Here is a 21,276-nt window from a genome sequence, read left to right as displayed (position 1 = left end):
ATGATCCTCAAATAGTTGAAAACCTCTCACTGGCATGACTTAAAGATACACACATTCTCCAAGCAGCTCTCAGTAGTACCAACATTTTGTCATTAGCATAAGGTGGAGGCCAAATCTAACCTGGCTTCATGTTCAGCAAGTACTTTGCCCCCTGGAGCCCACAATCTGTCACATCAAGCTTTCTCCCATGCATATAAACACCATGCTACAGGGCCTTTACTTGTGCTGTTTCCTCCCCCCAGAATGTCTTTGCTTCCCTTGATTCTACCCCCCAACTCTTTATCAATCCAGGAAACTCCAACCCATCTCCAGTGATCCAGCTCCTCTCTCAAACTTGCACCCTCCTGGCCTCCCAGCCTTGTGGCTATTTACAAAACTAACCACTTCCCCCGAGTCTCACAGCACTCCACACCTGCGTGTATTATGGCACTTATTTATATCATAGTTGTGTGTTTGTATCATCTTCCCGACTAGATGTTGGCTCGTACTCACGATGTCTTATTCATCTCTGTACTCCAAGGCCTAGAACAATGCCTGCAATACAGAGTACCAGGATTTAACTCACATGAACTAGTTAAACCAGAGCCCAGGAAGGTGATTTGGCAACTATAATACATCAATGTGGAGTATCACCTGACTCATAGCATAATCAATGTTAGCTGCAAACTCTGCCAAAGCAATTGAGAGAATCACAGGATTTTCATTCAGGGAGCATCTGGTCCAAGCTCCCTCTTGGTGCTGGGGCCAGGGATCCTAAGGGTCATGCTTGAATATGTCTGGTGATGAGAAAATCACTGTCTCATAAGGCAGTCAATTCCAAAGAACATGCTGGATCACTGTAAACCACAGGTGACTTGAAACCCATGAAACCCATCCGGTCTGGATCTCTCTCCTCTGTGACCAAACTTTGCTGAGGACCAGGGCTAATCCATCTCAAAATCCCCAGTGCTTCTCTCACCAAAGTGGAGCTAAAGTAGGCAACTCAAATAATTGTGCTGAAAATAGATTCCTAGTCTTGAGCTGAGCACTCTTTAAAAGAATGTATGGCATTATACCAATGTCAATTTCCTAATTTTGACTGTGTACTACAGATATATAAGACATTATCATTGGTTAAAGGCTACATGAGTACTTTCTATACCACTTTTGCAACTTCTTATGAGTTGAACTATTTCAAAATTAAAAATTATGAAAAACAGATTGTACATACATACATATGTGTATATACATGTATTTATATTATTTATTTATTTTAATTTTTCTAAATTTTATTTATTTTTATTTTTGGCTGCATTGGGTCTTCGTTGCTGCACGCGGGCTTTCTCTAGTTGTGGCTAGTGGGGGCTACTCTTCATTGTGCTGCGCAGGCTGCTCATTGCAGTGGCTTCTCTTGTTTCGGAGCACGGGCTCTAGGCGCACAGGCTTCAGTAGTTGTGGCGTATGGGCTCAGTAGTTGTGGCTCACGGGCTCAGTAGTTATGGCACACGGGCTTAGTTGCTCCATGGCGTGTGGGATCTTTCCAGACCAGGGTTCGAACCCATGTCCCCTGCACTGGCAGGTGGATTCTTAACCACTGAGCCACCAGGGAAGTCCCTAATTTATCTTTAATAATTATATATATATGTGTGTGTATATAGAGAGACAGACAGGCAGATATACAGAAAGAGAGAGAGATGGGAGCTGGGGTCACTGCCCTGCGGGTATGTGCCCATAATGGATCACTCTGGGCATGGACACATGGAGATTTTTTTGAGGCCCTTATCATCTGTAAGAACCACTAAAAGATGTGACAAATGCCATTATCTCCATGGCCTTGTTCTCTCACCCACTCTTTTATACATCTCGAGACCAGAGCAGTCTGACCAGTTCATCTGCCAGTCCCCTAACGCTACCCCACATCCACACCCCAGACACAGTATGAGGCAGGTCCCCACTCCTTTTAACCAACCCAGCCTTTAACTAGCAGCCAAGGTAACACTCCAGGCTCCCTAGGAAACCAGGAAGTAGGAAGTCAATAAAGCCACAAGAAGCACCAACCATGTGCTAAGCCCCCTCTGGGGTGCTCTGCACCAATTCTCTCCCTTAATCCTCACTACAATCCCATGCTGCAACCATTCCACAGGATAGGAAAACTGAGGGACCCAGGAGGGAGGAAACCCTCCTGGTGACCCAGGAGTGCCTCAGGTCACCAGGCCAGTGAGTGCAGAGACAGAAGTCAGACCCCAGCTGGGTCCGCACTCAGCGCTGGCTCACAGCAAGAGAACCACTCACTGAGAGTCAGCAATGGCACCAGTCGGGTTTTCAAAAACCCAAGATCCAGCCTGCTTTGTGCCAACCCTTTAACTTCACAGATGCCTTGAATCCCAACACCCATTTCTACCCCTTTCTAGAGGTGGTGTTTTGGAATATTTGTTAATCCCATGGGCTTCTTTTAGCCCCTTTCTCCTCATTAAATCTAGGTGGGGATGGGTAGGGATGGGTGTGGCTGGAGAGCCAGGCCCTGGAATTTTGTTTTGGGCTCCAAGGCCCTTCAGTGAAAGCACCAGGGCCCCAGGCCAGCAAGATGTTTGCATGGTCGACATTCAACAGATGCCTGTTGAAGTAAACAGGCAAGTGTATCCATCTTGGTGAAGCATCACAATTTTTAAAAAGATACCCACTTATTCAGTGGCTGCTTCCTTTTGTCATAAATCAGTAATAATTTAATGATGGGGTGGAGAAGTGAGGATCACATTTTCTCCCATTAAGACCAGCAATCAATCAAGCCTGCTAACAGTCCAGTTAAATTCAGCATGAGATAGGGGCCTTCAGAAAGGCCTCCACATTGTGGGCGGCCACTAAAAATATAACAAAAAAATGAAGTCACCACAGGATGGATGGAGGTCTCTAAATGGTGGGGACCCTAGAGATTGGTACAAGGCCTGCCATACCTTTAAAGTAGTCTTATTGATTAAAAAAAAAAACCTAGAGAAAAATCTCTAGATGTCAAATATCACTAAGTTCTTCTATCACTAAAACATGAAGCTAAAGAAGAGTATTTGTGTGAGTAAGGAAAAAAGGAATAGGAAAGTGTAAAGCCAAATTATTGAGAGAAAACTCACCTATGTTGTAGCAATATCTCCTAATCTTCAAGAGAAAAAAAAAGTGTGGTCAAGTACATTTGGGAAACGCTGGAGATGCAAAAGGGGGAAAATGTATCCCTTTGTGTACCCTGGCTTAAAAAATTCTGGGAGGTCCTCCAATAAAGAAACATATCCATTGTTAAATACAGTATTTTCTGAAACTTATTTGAATATAGGCCTTTGTTTTGTTCTTGAACATAAAACCTGTTACCATCCTGTAAAAAATGCTTTGAGAAATGTTCTCATAAAGGATTAATATTCTTTAGGTTGTCGGTGTGATTTAAATAGGCACTTAGGTGTCATCAAAGACTGTTCCATAAAAATGATCAGTCTGTGTATTGCTGCTGACACACAGGATGACAAAAAAACACGAGGAACTGTCAGAAAACGTGTGAGAGGCCAAGCCAAGCCCAGTGTCCTGGGCACAGAAAGCAGGACTTTCAAATGGCTGTGGTGGACTTGTGACCAAAGCTGACATCGGGGGTGGGGGGGGACACAAGCAGCTGTCACACTGACCCAGCAAAGCCACAAATAGGAATTCGTCCTCCTGAACCTGATGGTCAGGTGCCGAAAGACGTTCACTGCAGCATGACAGCAACAGGAGAAATGAGGAAGAACTGAAAGATTCAATGGCAGGAGATGAGCAGGAAAAGTGCCAGCACACCCAGAATGGGGAAGCAGGATTCTCTACCCACAGACATCCCGCCCTGAGGTAAGCCATGTGGGCTGAGCACCACCTGTACCACAGTCCCCGGGAAGGGCTGGTTGAAAGTACACTGCTTCAGCCCAAGGTTTGGTTACAACCACCCTAAATTCGGCAGGGGAGGCAGGGAGTTCTGGCTACCCTCTCTGAAGGCAAATGGAGAAGCTCTCACATGACGGCCTTTCAAGCGATCAGGCCACATGGTCTGACAGGTATTCATCTACTTTTAATTACAATCAAAAAGAATATTTTTATTCACATCTGTTCCACAATATCTTGGACAACACACAGAAATCAACTCAAGATGGATCACTGACTTCAACATAAAAGCTAACGTGGTAAACTTACAGTCGAGTATCTTGGGCATATGTTCACCTTGGACCTAGTCCAGCTTCTTCTAACATTCTGGGAACATTTATTGAACAATTAGTCAATGTCAGTTTCCCTGCTTGGTGATGACGATATGGTGAGAAACGAGACAGTCCCTGATGCCAAATCTTATAAGCTTTTAGGAGCTCTTTACGGCTTTGTCATTAATAAAATTATCCCAAACCTCTTTGAATCCATATCTCTTTCCAACCAGGACTACCTTGGTTGTAACCTAAGTTTATGGACGCTTCTGGCTCATTAATTGATAGGTAAGGATACCCTGTGCTATAAGCTAACATGTTTCTTACCAAGTGGATGGGAAGAGGAACATCAAGCCCAAGAAAGTACAGGATGAAAGAGGAACAAATGTCAGATTCAGGAGATCCGCACGGATAAATGTCACTGTGCAAACCAGACCAACATGCACTGTCTTTTGGAAGAATAATCAACCCAGCTGCGGTGCCAGATGAGAGGATTACATCAGCCAATTTGAGGGCCTGGCTAACAGGAAGGAATTATCACATCCATTGGACCTCCTTGTTACAGGCATCTTCCCTACACCGTTGTTGGGAAGGAGTAAAACTGGCTGGTTTGAATTTCTTCTCCTCTATTTTCCCTGACCCCTGGTTGGGGGATGGCTAAAACGTCAGACACAGAGGAAGAAAGGAATAAAAACAAAGGATGGCTATTTCACTGATGGAATAACAAACTGGAGACCCAAAGGAACTGAGGATGCTGAGCCCTGGAGGAAACAGGAAGTGGGGGTTGCAGGGACAGACCGACAGATGCCTATGGCTGCTCAGGGCAGAACTAGGGGGAGGGGCTCTGGCTCAGCACACGGAAGGACTTTGGGGTGATCCATACCTCCCAGCGCTGAGTGGGCTGCCAAGCACAGTGGAATCCTCCCAAAACCAGGGTGGCCAGAGCCACAGGACACCTGGAGCAGCCCCCAGTGCCCTCTTCATGGCTCCCCTCTCTGAGAATAGGGGGCACCCCACCAGCAAAGCAACTGCAGAGGAGCTGAAGGAAGGTCAAAGCTGCCTTTCCCAGGCACTCCATATAGGTGGAGAGCAGAATTCACGGCTCACAGGAAATGCCTATCTCCTGACTGCAACCCAGGAAGCACTGAACCAGTAACAGTGCTCGCTGACTTCAGGAACCTTTTATCCCCTCCAAAGCCTCTCGGGGTTAACGGCCCTGACAAGTGAGTCCCTGGAAGTTTGTGCTTACGTCCGTGGGTGAGAAGCACAGACACAAAAAACGTGGGCCTCTGCAGCCCCTAGGATTTCTTCACCCACTCAATTAACCCCCCACCTCCAGGACGACCCCAGGAACACCTAAGTGTCATCAGAAGCCAAGGAGAAGGTCTGATCAGCACGGGCTCACCAGCACTAACACCCCAGCCGAGAGCAATGATGCCATTGCTGGATGGTGATCTCTGTGCTTCCCACAAGGCTTTCTGAAATGCTGGAAAGATTCTGCAGACCCTCCTCACCATGCTATGGACACATGGGCCCCACGAACTCTAGTTTAGGAAATTCAGAAGCAGGCTTCCCAGTCCAAGTATGAAAACATCCTTTATAATATTGTTTCTCAGAACCACAGGTAATAGACCGTGTCCTTTTACTACCAGTTGATGAAGGACATGCGTTCACGTACTCATATACTCAGGCCCCTGCAGCCATCCCAGCGTCCCCAAAGTGATCAGGGTTGACTCTAACCACTGCACACACTTCCCTAATGAGCACATAAAATGTGGCTAAGATACACAGTGGATTTCAAAGACCGAGCACCAGAAAGAACGTAAATAACTCACTAATAATACCTACACTGATTACATGTGGATAATATTTTGGATATACTGGGTTCAGTGTTATTAAAATTAATCTTACTTGTTTTCACTTGTTCAACATAGCAACTAGAAAATTTACAACTCCATATGTGGCCTGCAGTCCCTTTCTATTGGACAGAGCTGCTCTAGAGTTTCCACTCTGGGACAACTCCCCTTTCTTGATAGAAGTAGAGGAGGCACCACTGCCTCGGGGCCTGGGTGCCCCTCCACCTAATCGACTTCTTGCACCCAGGCCAGCAGGCATCCCAGAGAGTGACAGGGCTGACTTTCTACATAGGGCAACTGCTCTGTGTCGTTTTCTTAGAGATGATATAGCCTTGAACCATTTCCTGAAACTGTCTGGGTCCCTCCCTCTCTCCCTCTGAGGCAGGTCCATTGATCTGGGAAGAGCATACATGCGGCTCCACAATCACCATATGCTGGGTCTTTGGTGATAAATAAAAAGCTAAATCACAAAGGACTAAAAAGAGGCAGGGAGAACACCTGCCTGGAAATTCCAACTCAATCCATTTACAGAAGACTCTTATGTCTGTGTTTGTGTATTTTCCATTGTGCAGAGCTTAGCACTTTATAAGCAAGGTCTCGTTTTAGCCTCACACCAACACTGTGGGGTAAACATCTGGGCCCTGCCTTCGCCCTGTACTACATTTACACCCAAGGACAGAGACTGTCCAGAAAGAATTCCTTGTTTGTTTATTTTTAAACAAACGACCCCAAAATGGTTATGGTGTGTGGGTGTGTGTGTGTTCATAAAGTCTCATCCACCAAATTCTTTCCAGGATCAGAAAAGTTTGATTCATTACATCAGAAAAAAAAAAAATCTCTCCTTTGAAGCTCAATCCATTAACTCTACTCAGCCCTTGAAATGGACAATAAGAAATGACACTAAGAACCTAATCACATAACATTGTAAATTAAGTATACCTCAATGTAAAAAAAGTCTTCAAGTTGGAAACAAAAAAAGAACCTAATCAGTCATCTGACAAGCATGGCGGCTGGTCCCATGAGGTGTGGCCCGGGTGACTATGCCAAGTGTCATGCACTCCCGGCCCCAAGCAGCCAGTAATTAACAGAGGAAGCTAAAAGCAAGTGTGAGAGCGTTGTGGGCTGACGTGTGTCCTTCCAAAGTTTGTATGTTGAATCCCTGACCCCCATACCGCAGAATGGGACCAGGTTTGGAGAGTGGGTCATTAAGCTAAAATGGGGTCTTTGGGGTGGGCCCTAATCCAATAAGACTGGAGTCTTCATAAGAAAAGGAGATTAGGACACAGACAAGTACGGAGAGGAATCAGTGGGCAGACACCAGGAGATGGTGGCTACCTAGAAACAAGCCCAGGAGAGAGGCCTCAGGAGAAACCAACCCTGCTGACCTTGAAACCCACCTTGATCTCATACTTCCAGCCTCCAGAACTGTGAGAAGTAAACATTGTTGTTCAAGCCACCTACTCTGTGGTCCTTTGTTATGACGGTCTGAGAAGACTATGACACCAAGAAGTCACACCAGTGGGGAAAATGCCCACAGCTGACCTGGGGGATGTGGAGGGAGGAGGGTGGGCAGAGGGGGATCAGACAGTGGGCAGCCATTCTGCAGAAGGAGCCTCACTAAGCTGGACCTGGAGAGGAGGGAAGGTCTGCACAGGTGGAGGTGGTGGGAGGGGGCCAATAAGAGCAAAAGCAAGAAGCCTGGAAGGCTGGGGCTGCCTGACTTGCCAAGTCATGGCTTTCAGAACAGCTGCCCCAATAGACCAAGACATCTTTGGAGGCAGGGCAGGGTCCATCGTTCTCCATCTCCCCAGGGCTCAGCACGGTGTCTGGCACACAGTGCGTGCTCCATAAATGCAGTGGCATACACAATTTCCCATCCAAACTGGAAGGCTTTGCAAGGGAAAGGGTAACTATTAATGACTGGGACTGGGACAACAGGTGCACCCCAGGACTGTCCCAGGCACACCTGGGCAGAGGTCACCATAGCGGTGACGTGTGCAGAAGTGAACTGAAAATAGTGACACATGGGGTGAGGGGCAAAGCTGAGCACTGAGACAGTGCCCCAAGGCAGGGGTGAAACCATTCTCAAAGGCCAGCCTGGGTGTTTTCATCTTCATTTCCCTGCACCCAGCAGAGCCTGCACCCAACACATGCTGGGAGGCTGAATGCATGAACCAGACTTCAAGATCCTAAAAACGAGGATAAATGACATTTAGTTTTTTAAATAGTTGAGGCCAAAGACAGACCGGGAAGACCAAAGAGCAGGAAAGAGAACCTCCATCGCTCCAGGCCCCCTGCCTGCTCTGGGCTCACCGGCCCACACCTGAGTTTTCCTCTGGCCACAGAGCACAGGTGATGTGGACGCACGTGTGCAGGAGCAGCTGTGAGTCAAGTTCTCCAACCAACATGGGAAACCAAGCACCCATTCACCCGGAGACAGGTCTCCCAGAGCCAGGGCTTTCTCTTCCTCAGATCACCTTTTTAATAACAACTACAGTAACCATCACTTCTGGTGGACCACGGTGCTAAGATGACATAATTTGTTCAAGGTCTAAGAACTATTTAGCTGCCAGATAGGATTCAAACCCAAGACTTTGCTGCTGACCAGTTGTGAGATCTTGAGTAAATCAAATGTTTTAAGTCTCATATTTGTCAACTCTAAAATGGGGTTTTATTTTACTTATATCCATTATATATCATTATAATACATATAATTTTATGTATATAGTATTCATAATTACATTTTGGGGGGTTCTTATAAGAATTAAATGTGCACGTAAAACACTGAGCACAGTAAATTTAATAAAAGATAGCTATTATCACTGTTGTTGTTATTGCCTATAGTATTTTACTTACATAGTCCTAATGCATTTAGAAAAAGAAGCAATTTTCTGTCATCCTCTTCACACAAAACTTCTGGGATGCATATGGATAGATCTGTCCTTGGACCCACCATTATTCCAATTCTAATGTCACGAGGCCAGGTCTGTCTTGTGAGAAAACCCCAAAAGCCACCTGCAGGCAGCCGCTTGGAAGGAATGGGTTTCTTTGGTGCAGAGGCTTCCCTGGCTATCTATGAGTATGAGAACCCTTTCTGCTGTCCACACTCACTACAACCAGCAAATTCCCCGTCCTCAAAAATAGAGGTCACTCAGGAGGCTGGTGCCCCACTATAACCTGCCTGGGAAAATAATGCACGTGACTAGTATTTGCTCACAAATGCAGAAAGAACCTATGCAGTCTCTAAGTTGGTTTCTCATTCTCTGTTTGCCCCAATGGATGGGGCAAAAAAATTCATAATTATTCTGCTTAATAAGAGCTTGTACTTCAAGAAGCTCCTAGTTTTTGGGGAAGAAAAGGATTTCTGACTTTTTTGTTTGGGTCATGCCCAAAACACTCCAATGAAGTTAAACAGAAATGCTGAAAAAATCGTGCTCAGTAAGCTGACTGCTGACAACACAGTCCTTCAAGCAACAGGCAGTGAGGTAACGTGGAAGAAATCACAGCCTGCACCAGCCCTTCTACGAGGGGCATGCCCTCTGCTCACAAGCATCAGCGTGAGCCCCAGGGTTGCACAAGGTCACAAGGAAGCCAGAGCATGACCATCAGAACCATGGTTCCACATCACTGGTGTGGAACCTCTCACCGTCAGTGTGAGGGGAGTGGCTGGCCTTCCGAGGCCTGCTCCACCTGGAAAACTGCCAGACCATGGCCATCATCCTTTGACTCTTTACCTGGAACTCTTGGTACCTACTTCTTCTAGCTCCTTGCTTCTCAGAGTGTGGTCCATGGACCAGCATCATTGACATCACCAGGGAGCTCGTCAGAAATTCACTCCAGACCTGCTGCCTAAGATCTGCTTTTAACAAGGTCCCCGGGTAACTGGTGTACACATTAAAGTTGGAGGAGCCCTTGTAAACTGACTCAGCGGCTCTGACTTGCTCTGTTCCAGGTGGAGAAGGAGGATGTCGGCTGAGAGAGTTGTCCTCTTCCCACATTTATTTCTTGTTTGCTCCATACTTTCTATTTTCTTTTCACCATCTGCTTCTAATCATTTTTTTAAAAATTCCCCAAACACCTATGAAATGAGTCTTGATCCATTCTAACACAGAGGCAGCCAGGGAGAATAATAGATTTCCGGGTTAAGGAGAAGGGAAAAGGGGCCCAGTGCTCATCAGATCCCTACTAGGAAGTTGGTATTCTTCCCACTGTCATCTGAGGAAGCTCAGAAACCCAGGTGAAGCACTTGCCTGAGACCCCGTGGCTGACCACAGATCAGATCAGCCCAGCCCAGCCCTCACTACCCAAGCGGGAAGTGTATACTTCATGTGGGTCACAAATATGAGTTGAAAAGGAATCTCTCCACCCAGTACTAGCAAGAGCATTGAGGTGGGGGGGGGGGCTTTACATTCTAAAAGGCAATTCTGTGATATGTCTCAAACCTTAAAATGTCCTCCCTCCTGACCCAGCAATTGTATCTCCATCCTCTATACTGCCACCTTTTACATAGTTTCAAGCCACAGAGAAGAAAATAGAAAACATCAGATGCAAGTTTATAACACTCCTGAAATGATCAACTCAGGGTGAACCATCCAACTTTCTCAATCTAATACCGCTCCCCTCCCCCCGCTGTTATGGCCTATGGAAACATGTATGTGCATGCAGATATGTGTGTGCAAGTGTGTGTGCGTGTGTGTGAATGCTCCAAAAGAACCCTGGAGAGAGAGACCATGTTCTACGGCATTCTTGAAACTCAGGTTTTAATCAACGTAAGTGCAAAATGAAACAGTCAGTTTGACTTCACCCCAGTTATTTGTTTCCACTTGGCTTGTGACATTTGATTTGTGTGACCAATGTCCTATGAAGACTCTGTGTTCTACTGTAGCAGAAATCTGCACTGTTCAATATGATAGCCACTAGTGGTAGCCACATGTGGTTGTTTACATTTAAACTTTAATTAAAATTAAAGTAAAAATTCCTCAGTGGCACTCATTACATTTCAAGTTCTCAATAGTCATATGTGGTTAGTGTCCACCATATTGGACAATGCAGATATGGCACATATTCAACATCACAGAAAGTTCTACTGGAGAGCAAAGCTCTACACTGTTAGGGTTTGTAGTGTCCAGATGAAACTGACATTTCCCAGCCTCCCTTAAAATATGGATGGTCAATGAGTTAGTAGAAGTCATCGGAGGCTCTTTAAAAGGGCCTCAGATCAGATGGCAAGAGCATTTCGCCCTTCCCCCTTCTTCCTGCATGGAAAGAAGACACAGTGGTTGGAACTCAGCAGCCATCTTGGGACCAAGAGGAAAAGTACTCCTGGTGCTGGGTACCCACGGTCCCCTTTCCTTCCCTTCTCTCTCTCTCTCTCTCTCTCACTACCTTGGTGATCTCATGAAATCTCATGGCTTTAAACACTATCTTCTAATGACTCCAAAATTTATACTTATAACCCAGACCACTACTCAAACTGCAGACTCATATATACACATCTCCACTTCACCATCTAATAGGCCCCTCAAACTCAGTGTGTCTAAAACAACTCCAGATCTTCCTCTTAAAGCCTGGTATACCTGCAAACTTTTTGTTGAGCTTTAATAAAAGTATTCAGTCATATAACCACCAGCGCAATCCTGCTGGAAAATTTTCATCACCCCCAAAACTTCCCTCATGACTCTTTGCAGCCAATCATGGACACCACCACCCAACCCCATCCCTGGCCTCTGGAAACCTCTGATCTGCTTTCTGTCTTTTGAGCTGGTCTTTTCCATAGAATCATAGTAGCAGCCTTTTGAGTCTGGCTTCCTTCACTTAGCATAATGCTTTAGAGATTCACCCACGTTACTGTGCATATCTGCAGTTCATTCTTTGTTATTGCTGATTAGTATTCCATTGCACAACCTTTCCAAAACCTGCTTACCTATTCTGCTATTGGGCATTTTAAAAGGAAAAAGGAAGCTGCACAGCAGTGAGCCACAGCATGCTGCTGTTTGTGTAAAACACAGCTTTGTGTATTCATCAACAAGCTCTTGGAAGACACACAAGAAACTGGAACCACAGATGCCTTCGGAAGAGAAATGGGGTGCTGAGAGATGTTCTTTCTTTCTATAACTTTTAGTACAGTTTAAAAAAAAATTTAACTATGTGCATATATTACCAATTTTTTAAAAATGTTTTAAGATGACCTCCTACATCTAAGGTCTGTTTCCCCTTTTGTATCCAAATCTTACAACTTTTTTTTGGCTATTTATTTGATTTATCAGGATGATTAAGATATTTTATCAAGAGATTTAGCAATTTACTTCCCATATAAAGAAGAAAACTTTGCTGTTTTCCTTTCTTCTCTTCCTCACACAGAGGTCTTCTTTACTCCAACTTAATCTTCCTTCCTTAACTGTTTCTTAAACAAGAAAATAAAAGTCTCCAGCACCTCTGAAAATTGGCATTCAGTGGATCCAAACACTTTTCAAACTCAGTCTATCATGTGACTGAAGCTGGCCCTAAGGCATTTTTTCGGATGTGAAAATGGAAAAAAAAACTACAACATCTGGGCAGAGCCCACGGCGTAACCTCCGAGACTGCCCGGTGGCCAGTGTGCTGCCCTCCCTTTGCCAGGCCAGCCCTGCAGTAGCTTAAGGTTCCAACTCCCTTGAAGAATTCTCCAGCAACATAAGAGAACAAACAGCCTCCTGAACATCTGCAGCTACTCAGAGAAACCAACGGTGCTTTTATATACCCTCATCTAGTGTGGAGTGGGTTTTTTTTTTCCTTTTCACATTAATCCTGTTGTTGGCTCCCTTGACAATGTCTGACACGTGATTTCGCTCACCAGAGGTTTTCTGGAGGCCTCTGCAGGGGATCATGGATCCTCACAGTTGGGAGTGAGGCAGCTGACCCCATGCTCAGCCTCGCCTGGCCTTCTGCACTGTCCCTGTATAAGCTCAAAGCTGTCGCCTGCTTTCCCCACTCCTGAAAAGGCTCTCGTTTGGCCGTCAAACATAAGCACCTGACCTCACAAAGGGCTGGCTCTCTCAAGGAGCTGTGCAGGACTTGAAGATGGAGCACAGTTACCGTCCAGGTAAATACAGAGACCAGAAAATGGTGGAGTGATAAGGGAACACGGCCATGCATCCAAAACCCTCAACTCCATCACCTCCCAGCCAGAGGTCCAAGAGTGGTTAGAGGTCCCTGATCAGACGCTCCTGGTGACCCCACAGTCCAGCTGACCCAATGAGTCACTTCAGCGCAGTTGGGTCTTGCAAGCATTTGTTTCATGCCTATCATTCCAAAAGCGGGAGTCGGGCAGCATGGAACAAGCTCTGAGAAGGCAGGAAGCTGATGGCAGCCTCCCCAGGGCCAAGGACATCGGCTGGCTGAGGATGTTTAAGACCTGGTGGCTGACTGAGCCTTGAAACACAGATAACCCTTCAGCAGGCAAGAGGGGGAAGGCACAGCCAATCAAAGCAGAATGAGTCCAGGCCCTAGGGCTTTCCATACGGGGTTCATGGCATGGATTCCCACGGCACGTGGGCAGGGCTCTATAAAAGGACCCATACATTTGGAAAGTTACTCCACAGTCAATACCCATTTAGTCCTTCTGATTGCATCAGAGAGAAAGTTCATTGTGGTGCCAGCATGTCTTTAATACTTCCGCAGCACTCTGTAACTTCCCCTTCTAACACACAGGAAGAGCGGGCCGCTTCTTCAGGGACTTCAGCAAAGAATGAAGCCCAGTTAGAATTCAACACCACTGTTGTGTCTTCAATGTATTTTTGTTTACAGTTACTTTCTCTTTTGGCAGGCAATAATTGGTGTTCCACTTACAGGAGTGTACAGTTTCTGCTATAAATTATTTTCAGGCAAAAGGATGATTGAAAGAAAAAAATAGGAAATAAAATACCGCAGGTGGTGCACGTTTGAGACCAAAAAATGCAAAAACCATGCAGGTGGTACGTGGTTGTACACGGATATGACAAAACCTGGGCCTCTGGTGACTCAAGTGCCAGAGGTGCTGGGTGAGCACAAGAACTAAGACTGGGAAGCACGAGGGACACATTCCAGGGGTAAAGGGTCAGTCCACCTTGACAAGAGCCCAGGGCACGTGTGATGTGATGCAGAAATGCGGCTGGACAGGTAAACTGAGGCCAAGTTGTGGAGAGCCCTGAGGCTGAGGGGAGGTGTGTGGGCTTTCACCTGTGACCTTGGGGACCCACAGAGGTTTCTAGGCCCCTTCACTAGTAGAAGGGGGCCCATCCCCCAAACTGGGGCTTGTGGACTCTGAGGGAGAGAGGCCAAGGAAGCAGCAAAATCTGCCTCAGCTCTGCTGACCAAGTGAGCCTTGAGAGTGGACTCACACCCCCAGGAGGATGCAGTGTATCATAAAATTAGGTACACCTCGGAGGCCCCACCAGGGCTGTGAAAGGAACAAAATGGGACAACGCAGCCAGCCTGGAAGGCGGGTGTCAGCCAGAGCAGTTTTCTATGATAGAGATACTTGTCGCCATATATGGAATGAAAACCTCGGGGAAAAAGGAAGAAGGGAAAAAAAGATTGGAATGGGCTTAAAGAAAAAAAGGAAAAAAATACCTAAAGATAGCCTAAACAAAACACACCCAGCGCCTAGCGCCTGCCTCCCTGCCTGCGTGCCATATGGTGTGTGATAAGCAAGAACACTTTTCTCTCTCTTCCTTCACTGTCTATAAATCCCAGCGCCAGCCCCATCAAGAAGGCTGCGCTGTGCTCTCACGCCCTGCCGCCCTGATGAGCAGCTCCCAGCCCGCGGCCCCACTCCAGGAGGTGGCCAGGCTGCCACTCCCTGCCCCCAGCATTGCTGCCTGCCTCGGCCACACAAGGGTCACTGCCTTCACAGCTGTTTTCCCACAACTGGAGAAACCACAGGCCAAGCCAGCTGGGCCACATCGCGAACAGCCAACGGGCCCATTAGCATTCACCTTCACTGGCTCCCTTTGCCAGTCCCCAGGGTCCTCTGCTATGACACAGACAATGCCTGGTAGAAAAAAACTTCCCACATGGCTATAAATTATCATCCACCTTGAGCGTCTCCTGAACCATAAAGGCATCAGAGGCTTGTGACTTCCTGATGGATCCCACCACCCCGGTCTCCTTGCATGAGAAAATGGCCAAGCAATAACTATATCCAAATTTTTCTAGGTCCAAGAAGCCCTGCTGAAGCCTGCTCTCTTGCTCTTCCTTAAAATGACCCAAATAATCCCATAAAGGTGTGTGATTGCTCTGTGCTCCTGAGCCCTGCCTTCATCCTCCAAATTCTTCTGACCCCCATCCAATGTCTCTCCTTGTCAGCAGTGTTTTGACTGATGGGAGAAGTGCCGCTTGTGGGATGGAAGGATATCGGTCAGGGTGACCCTTCCAACTGGATGCCCAGCTAAATGTTAATTGCAGATAAACGACAAATATTTTTTTTTTAATTCTTTTAGGATAAGTAAATGCACTATTTAGGACATACTTATACTAAAAAAAAAAACTGATTTGTTGTTTACCTGAAAATTCAGTTTTAACTGGAAGTCTAATATTTTTATTTGCTAAGTCTGGAACCCTAGATATTAGGACATTGCAGGACCAATAGCCTGGGGCAGCTCTGCTCTTCCCCAGTTAATCCTCAGAAGCCACCACAGAAACAGCCCTACCTCCGGCCTGCACCTCATTATTGCTGTTTTCTGAGTGTATTTTGCAAAGCCCTGCAGGCTCTGTGTGGCCCTATCTCGCAGCCAAGACTCCTGGTAGCTACATGGGAAGGGGTAACCTCTCAGTCAAAGCAAGAAGTTCCAAGAGCCCAGAAGGAAAGTATTTGTGGAAGAGACCAGCATAAAGAAACCCAAGGGAAGGGCTTTCCTGGTGACACAGTGGTTAAGAATCTGCCTGCCAATGCAGGGGACATGGGTTCAAGCCCTGGTCTCGGAAGATCCCACATGCCGCGGAGCAACTAAGCCCGTGCGCCACAACTACTGAGCCTGCACTCTAGAGCTCGAGAGCCACAACTACTGAGCCCTCATGCTACAACTACTGAAGCCCGTGCTCCTAGAGCCCGTGCTCTGCAACAAGAGAAGCCACCGCGATGAGAAGCCCACGCACCGCAACGAAGAGTAGCCCCCGCTCGCCGCAACCAGAGAAAGCCCACGCGCAACAACAAAGACACAACACAGCCAAAATTAAAATAAATTAATTTTTTAAAAAAAGAGAAAAGAAACCCAAGGGAAGACGCCCCACCTCCAGGAAGTGTGGAGACGCCAAGTGCAGGCACTTGAAGGCCTGGCAGTGTTTGACTTGACGGCCTCATACCCCGAAGGGTGCTCACGAGCCAACATCATCTAAGACCCATAGAGGTGGGTGGCTTGTTGGCTTAACAAGAGCATGATTTGCTTTATAAATGGCCTTCACTGCCCAGGCCTGAGGGCAGCTGGTCTGGGCAGGCCCCTGCATGCGTCCTGGCAGGAGACAGAGCCCAGCCCCACTGAAAAGCATCTCAGGGGCATGGACTCAGGCTCTGGGCCAAAGTGCCATGGATGTGTGGGGCATTTCTCTATCTACAACCCAGAAGCATGCAGAAGCAGCTGTTATTCTCCTGCTCTGGCACTAACGACATAATAATAGAAGGACACTTCATCTCCAATCCGTAGTCTATTTTTGTTATCATCCAAAAAGCCACTGGTCATTAATAATGGTTGAACTACATGTAATCATTTTTGTAAGTCAAGAATGTTAGAATATTGGCAATTACGTATGGTCCAACCGAATAATAATGCTGAGTGCCTGCTGTGTGGCAGACTCCGTGCAAGGTCCTTTAAGTATATCCATCATGTAATGTTTAATTCTACAACCACCTTTTAAGGTAACTATTTTAGAGATGCAGAAACTAAGACACAAAGAAGTCAAAATTCTCATCCAACTGGACACAAACCGGGTCTGTGTGACACCAAAACCCACATTCATCTTACCCATCATGTGGCTTGGGTCATGGGGGTCCTTCCACCTCCTTTGCTGTCTCTGCCTGGGGGTCAGTGGCTGGCTGTTCCTGCAGCAATGGGCACCAGACTCCCAACCTGACAGGACCTGCCTACACAGGGGCCTCTCTGTAACTAATTGAAGCCTGGCCTCCTGAATTAGCAGCAAAGTGTATTTAACAAATAATTTCAGTAGAAGAAAAACATTTTGAAAGTTTATTTAATTGAGGGGGAAAGGGACCATAAAATGCACTCCTAAAATAAACAGGAAGTAATCAAGAGAGGACAATCAAACCAGTTGTAAAACACCTTAACCTTGACTATGAGCTAATATGTAGTGAATCACCAAGAAAGGCATCAGGCACAGTGTGATCCAGCACCACTGCTGACTCAGAGGCATGTGCTTCTGTGTCTCTCCTCTGAGAAGACTACTGAGCCTCACAGAGGGGAGAGGACAAAAAGCATCCCAAGAGAACAAGGCAAGGCCAGAGAGCACTGCTGGTCTCCTGGCCTACCATCACCCCCCTCAAAGGCTAAGACCAGCACAGTAAGATCAATAAAGAGCTGCCCAACTCCAACTTTAAAAGAAGAAACGAATGTTCTCCTCCTTGTAAAATAAAATTTTGAAAGTCAGAGCATATGTAATGCACAATAAAAGTTTCCACCAGTTCCAAATGAACATCTGTAGAGATCAAAGTTTGAGGATAAAAAGAACTGACCTTCACATGGGCCACGTAATGATGACACGTCGCCTCCAAATGGACCAGCTGCAGCTTCTCTGAGACCTGACCCACGGACTCTCCCAGCAACACAAAGTAGACCCTGGGCAACTGGCTCTTTTCTTTTTTGGCCATATCAGCCGTCAGAACGTAATTCAGGCCTGCCAATGAATAAGGTCAAAACATCAGCGAGGATAGACACAGTGACAAGGCCCCCTCCAGACCCCCTCAGAGGATCACAAGCACCCTTCAGACAATACCTAGCCCCCTGCTGCACAGAGGACTGATGGCAGGCAGCCCCGATCAATACCATCTCAGAGAGAAATATACAGCCAGGCACCCCCAGAATCCGGAGACACTGGGACAGCCCTGTCTTCCTGGGGATGCTCTGGGCATCACACTTCACAGCTCCCCACAATTTAAACCTCACGAGTTATCACTTGAGCCACCAATATACACATCAATGGTTAGCTGTACCCAACACAATTAGTGTCCTGAAAGGCAGGACAATTACAAGGAATACTACAAGAAGCTGCTGAAACCACCAAGGCTGCATAGAATACTGACTCCCATAAAGAAACAGGACATATGCCCCACACGAGGGAGGAATCACCCAATAAGTCTGACTCATTGCACAGCTGTTACGTCGGGCTCTATAACTGCTACATCTACTGGACCATAGCCATCCGTGGTCCACTGAGCTGGGCACTGTGCAGGCATGGGAGACACATCAAAGAACAACGAGGGCAAACTCCTGCCCTCATGGAGATTTCACTCAGGGAAACACAGGGGCGGCTGAAGCTGACTTCATTCCTAGGCCGCCATACAGTGACCAGTTTTATGGTGCCTATCGGTTCAACAAAACCATGACCACTGTGGGGTCTGTACTGGGGTGCATTCCCAAAAAGGAAACCTCATCACCTTGTGCCTCAAGGTGTAATGCCAGATGGCAGAACCTACTGTGACACAATGTGGGACTTTAAAAAATGGTCACGATAGAGAACACACATTGGATAAATAAACCCAAAGGGTTTCGCCTCCATTATTTCAGAGTCTGTCAGTAAGTATGGGACAATGTGTTTTATTAGGTAAATATGGCTTTGGTATTAACAGACCCATTTCATTGCTTTTCTGTCCCACAGAACCCTGTTTCAGAGGTCAGCCCCTCCATAACACTTTTTTACGTAACACTATCTTTTAGTTGCTTTGTGGATTCAGGGGAATGTGGTATTTTTAAAGTGAGAGAAAAGGAGCTTCTGTCCCTAAAATGACCAGATGAGACTGCTGAGCAGTGGGAAAGCAGATGACCCAGCCCCTGCCCTGGCTCCACACACCAGCCTCCTAGAAGCTGGGCTCTTGCACCAAAAAAAAAATCAGCCTAATGCCTCCTGGCATTTAAGTATGTGAAGCGGGGGCCATGCGGATGGCTCTGGCTTTTAATAACATCAAAGGGATCAGCCACTGGGGGAGGTACGAAGGAGGAAAGTGACCTGGATTGGCATTCTGTAGCTGCCACAGGGTATATTTTTGATGCATTTAATGGTTTTCCTGGGCCTCTGCCATCTCAGGGACCTTGCCAGGCCAAGCTGGCAGATTCCTGGTCAGCAAGGGCAGGTTTGCCCCAGCTTGTTTATTTCAGCAAACAGCTGATTTCCAAGGCAAGGCTAGATCACCAGGAGGTACCTGCGACCTGGATGATCCCAGGAGATATTTTTGGGAACAGAAGAAAGCACACGGGAAAGTACTTCAACAGAGAAAACATGGGAACCTATACAAGATTTACATACCTGCTCTGATGGTGACAGTGCAGGAAATGGGGTAGACTCGTAGAATGTCTAACCTTTTGGGCAAGCCTAGGGACCATCTACATCAAGACCCTCATTTTTCAGATGAGGAACTGATGGCGCAAGAGGGAACAAGACTTGCTGCAGGCCAGAGAGCGGAATCTGGAACTCTGCTCATCTCCAGTGTTGGGCTATTCCTACCATACTGGTTCTTGGTGCATTTTTTATATTATCAGACAAAAAACTCACATTCTTGGAATGCACAGACAGCAAAATCAAATGAGTATAGAGATTTGGAGCTGAACTTTGGCTAATTTACTTTCTCCTAATCACAATTTCCCTGAGCAACAGCCAAACAATAAGAATATGTACAACATAAATGAAGTGAGTTTCCAAGTTTCATTTAGCAGGATCAGGACTGGAGATGGGTGTTGCTGGAAGATGAGCCAGAAGACCTTGGTGGGGTAACCAACGTGGTGGCAGCAGCTGCTGAGTGGGGTCCCCGCTACAGCCCCCCACCTGGCCGTCCTCCCAGGTGAGAGAGCTACAGCCACCCTCCCCTGGGTGGGCATGAAGGGTGACCAAGGAGAGAACAGAGGGTTTGAACCATCTCGTCAGCAATGAATGGCTGAGCCCAGAGAAAGCCTGGGTGGAAATGAACACAGGAAGACAGAGCAGATAGCATCAGGGCCCCACCTACATCCTCTTGGCTTTTACCATTTCCCTGCTGTCCAGCCCAACTTCCAACTGCCGGCACCTGCATTCCCTTTCCCAAGGGCTTTGGTGGGCATGGCACGCACCCGTGGGCATGGCAGGCCAGGAGCACCAAGGACTAAAGCCCCTGGGGCAGCGCTCAGGAAAGCATGACCCCAGCTCCCTGGTCCTTTGGGTGGGGTAACCGTGAGGTGTGTTCCACACTGGCTCCCAGACTTCCCTAGCAGGATTCTGCTCCCGCCGCCCTGTTACAGTGGTAACTTGTTTAATAACACACCCTCTATCCAGCTGCTGTGATGGTTTCTAGTCAACTTGACTAAGCCACGGTATCCAGATATTTGGTCAAACACCCATCAGGATGTTACGATGAAGGTAGTTTTTAGATGGGATTGACATTTAAATCAGTAGACTTTGAATAAAGCAGATTACCCTCCAGAATGCAGGTGGGCCTCGCCCAATCAGTTGAGTGCCTTAAAATGTAAAGACCAAGGTCCCCCCCAGAAAAGAAGTGCTGCTTCCAGACTGCCTCTGAGCTATAATATCCATATACACACACCCTCTTGGTTCTGCTTCTCTGGTGAACCCTAATACAGCTGCCTTCCCTTCCTATCTCATGGTCCTGCTTTCCTACTGATGTTTCCTGGGATCCCCTCCTGAATCAACAATGTGCACTCAAATCCTTGATACAGGCTCTGCTTCTCCAAGAATCTGCATTAAAATGGGACAAGTCCAGAAAACAGAATGAATTCGACCCTCCATATGTGCCAAGAACTGTGCAGATACTTTACAAACATCAAGCTTAGTTCTCCAAAACCCCATCTCACTGCAGAATTGTTGGCCCAATAGATTCTTCTTGCAACTCAAGGGAGGGGAGAAACAGCTGAGTTACTAACGCCAAGCTGAGGACCACAACCGCTGCTCTGCTATGGGCAGACTGTACACATGCCAACACGCTCACCTACCAGATATTTCTAAACCAAGAAAGCATACAATCAGACAGACCAAATTACCCAATTCACCAAGTGCAATCATTTTGGAAACATTTC

The 21,276-nt window shown here is 46.8% G+C and overlaps 1 protein-coding gene across 2 annotated transcripts in view; it reads right to left on the bottom strand.

The window, feature by feature from the left end:
• ITGA9 (integrin subunit alpha 9) overlaps positions 1 to 21,276 on the bottom strand; it is a 352,979-nt gene that overhangs the window by 248,484 nt on the left and 83,219 nt on the right. For both annotated transcript variants that reach the window (XM_060022170.1, XM_060022171.1), the window contains exon 15: positions 17,733 to 17,893. In XM_060022170.1, coding sequence (XP_059878153.1) covers positions 17,733 to 17,893 — 161 coding nt within the window. The remainder of the gene's footprint in view (positions 1 to 17,732; positions 17,894 to 21,276) is intronic.

The sequence above is a fragment of the Delphinus delphis genome, chromosome 10, assembly GCF_949987515.2.
Source record: "Delphinus delphis chromosome 10, mDelDel1.2, whole genome shotgun sequence".
Lineage (NCBI taxonomy): Eukaryota > Metazoa > Chordata > Mammalia > Artiodactyla > Delphinidae > Delphinus > Delphinus delphis.
This window is presented reverse-complemented; position numbering and strand designations above follow the sequence as displayed.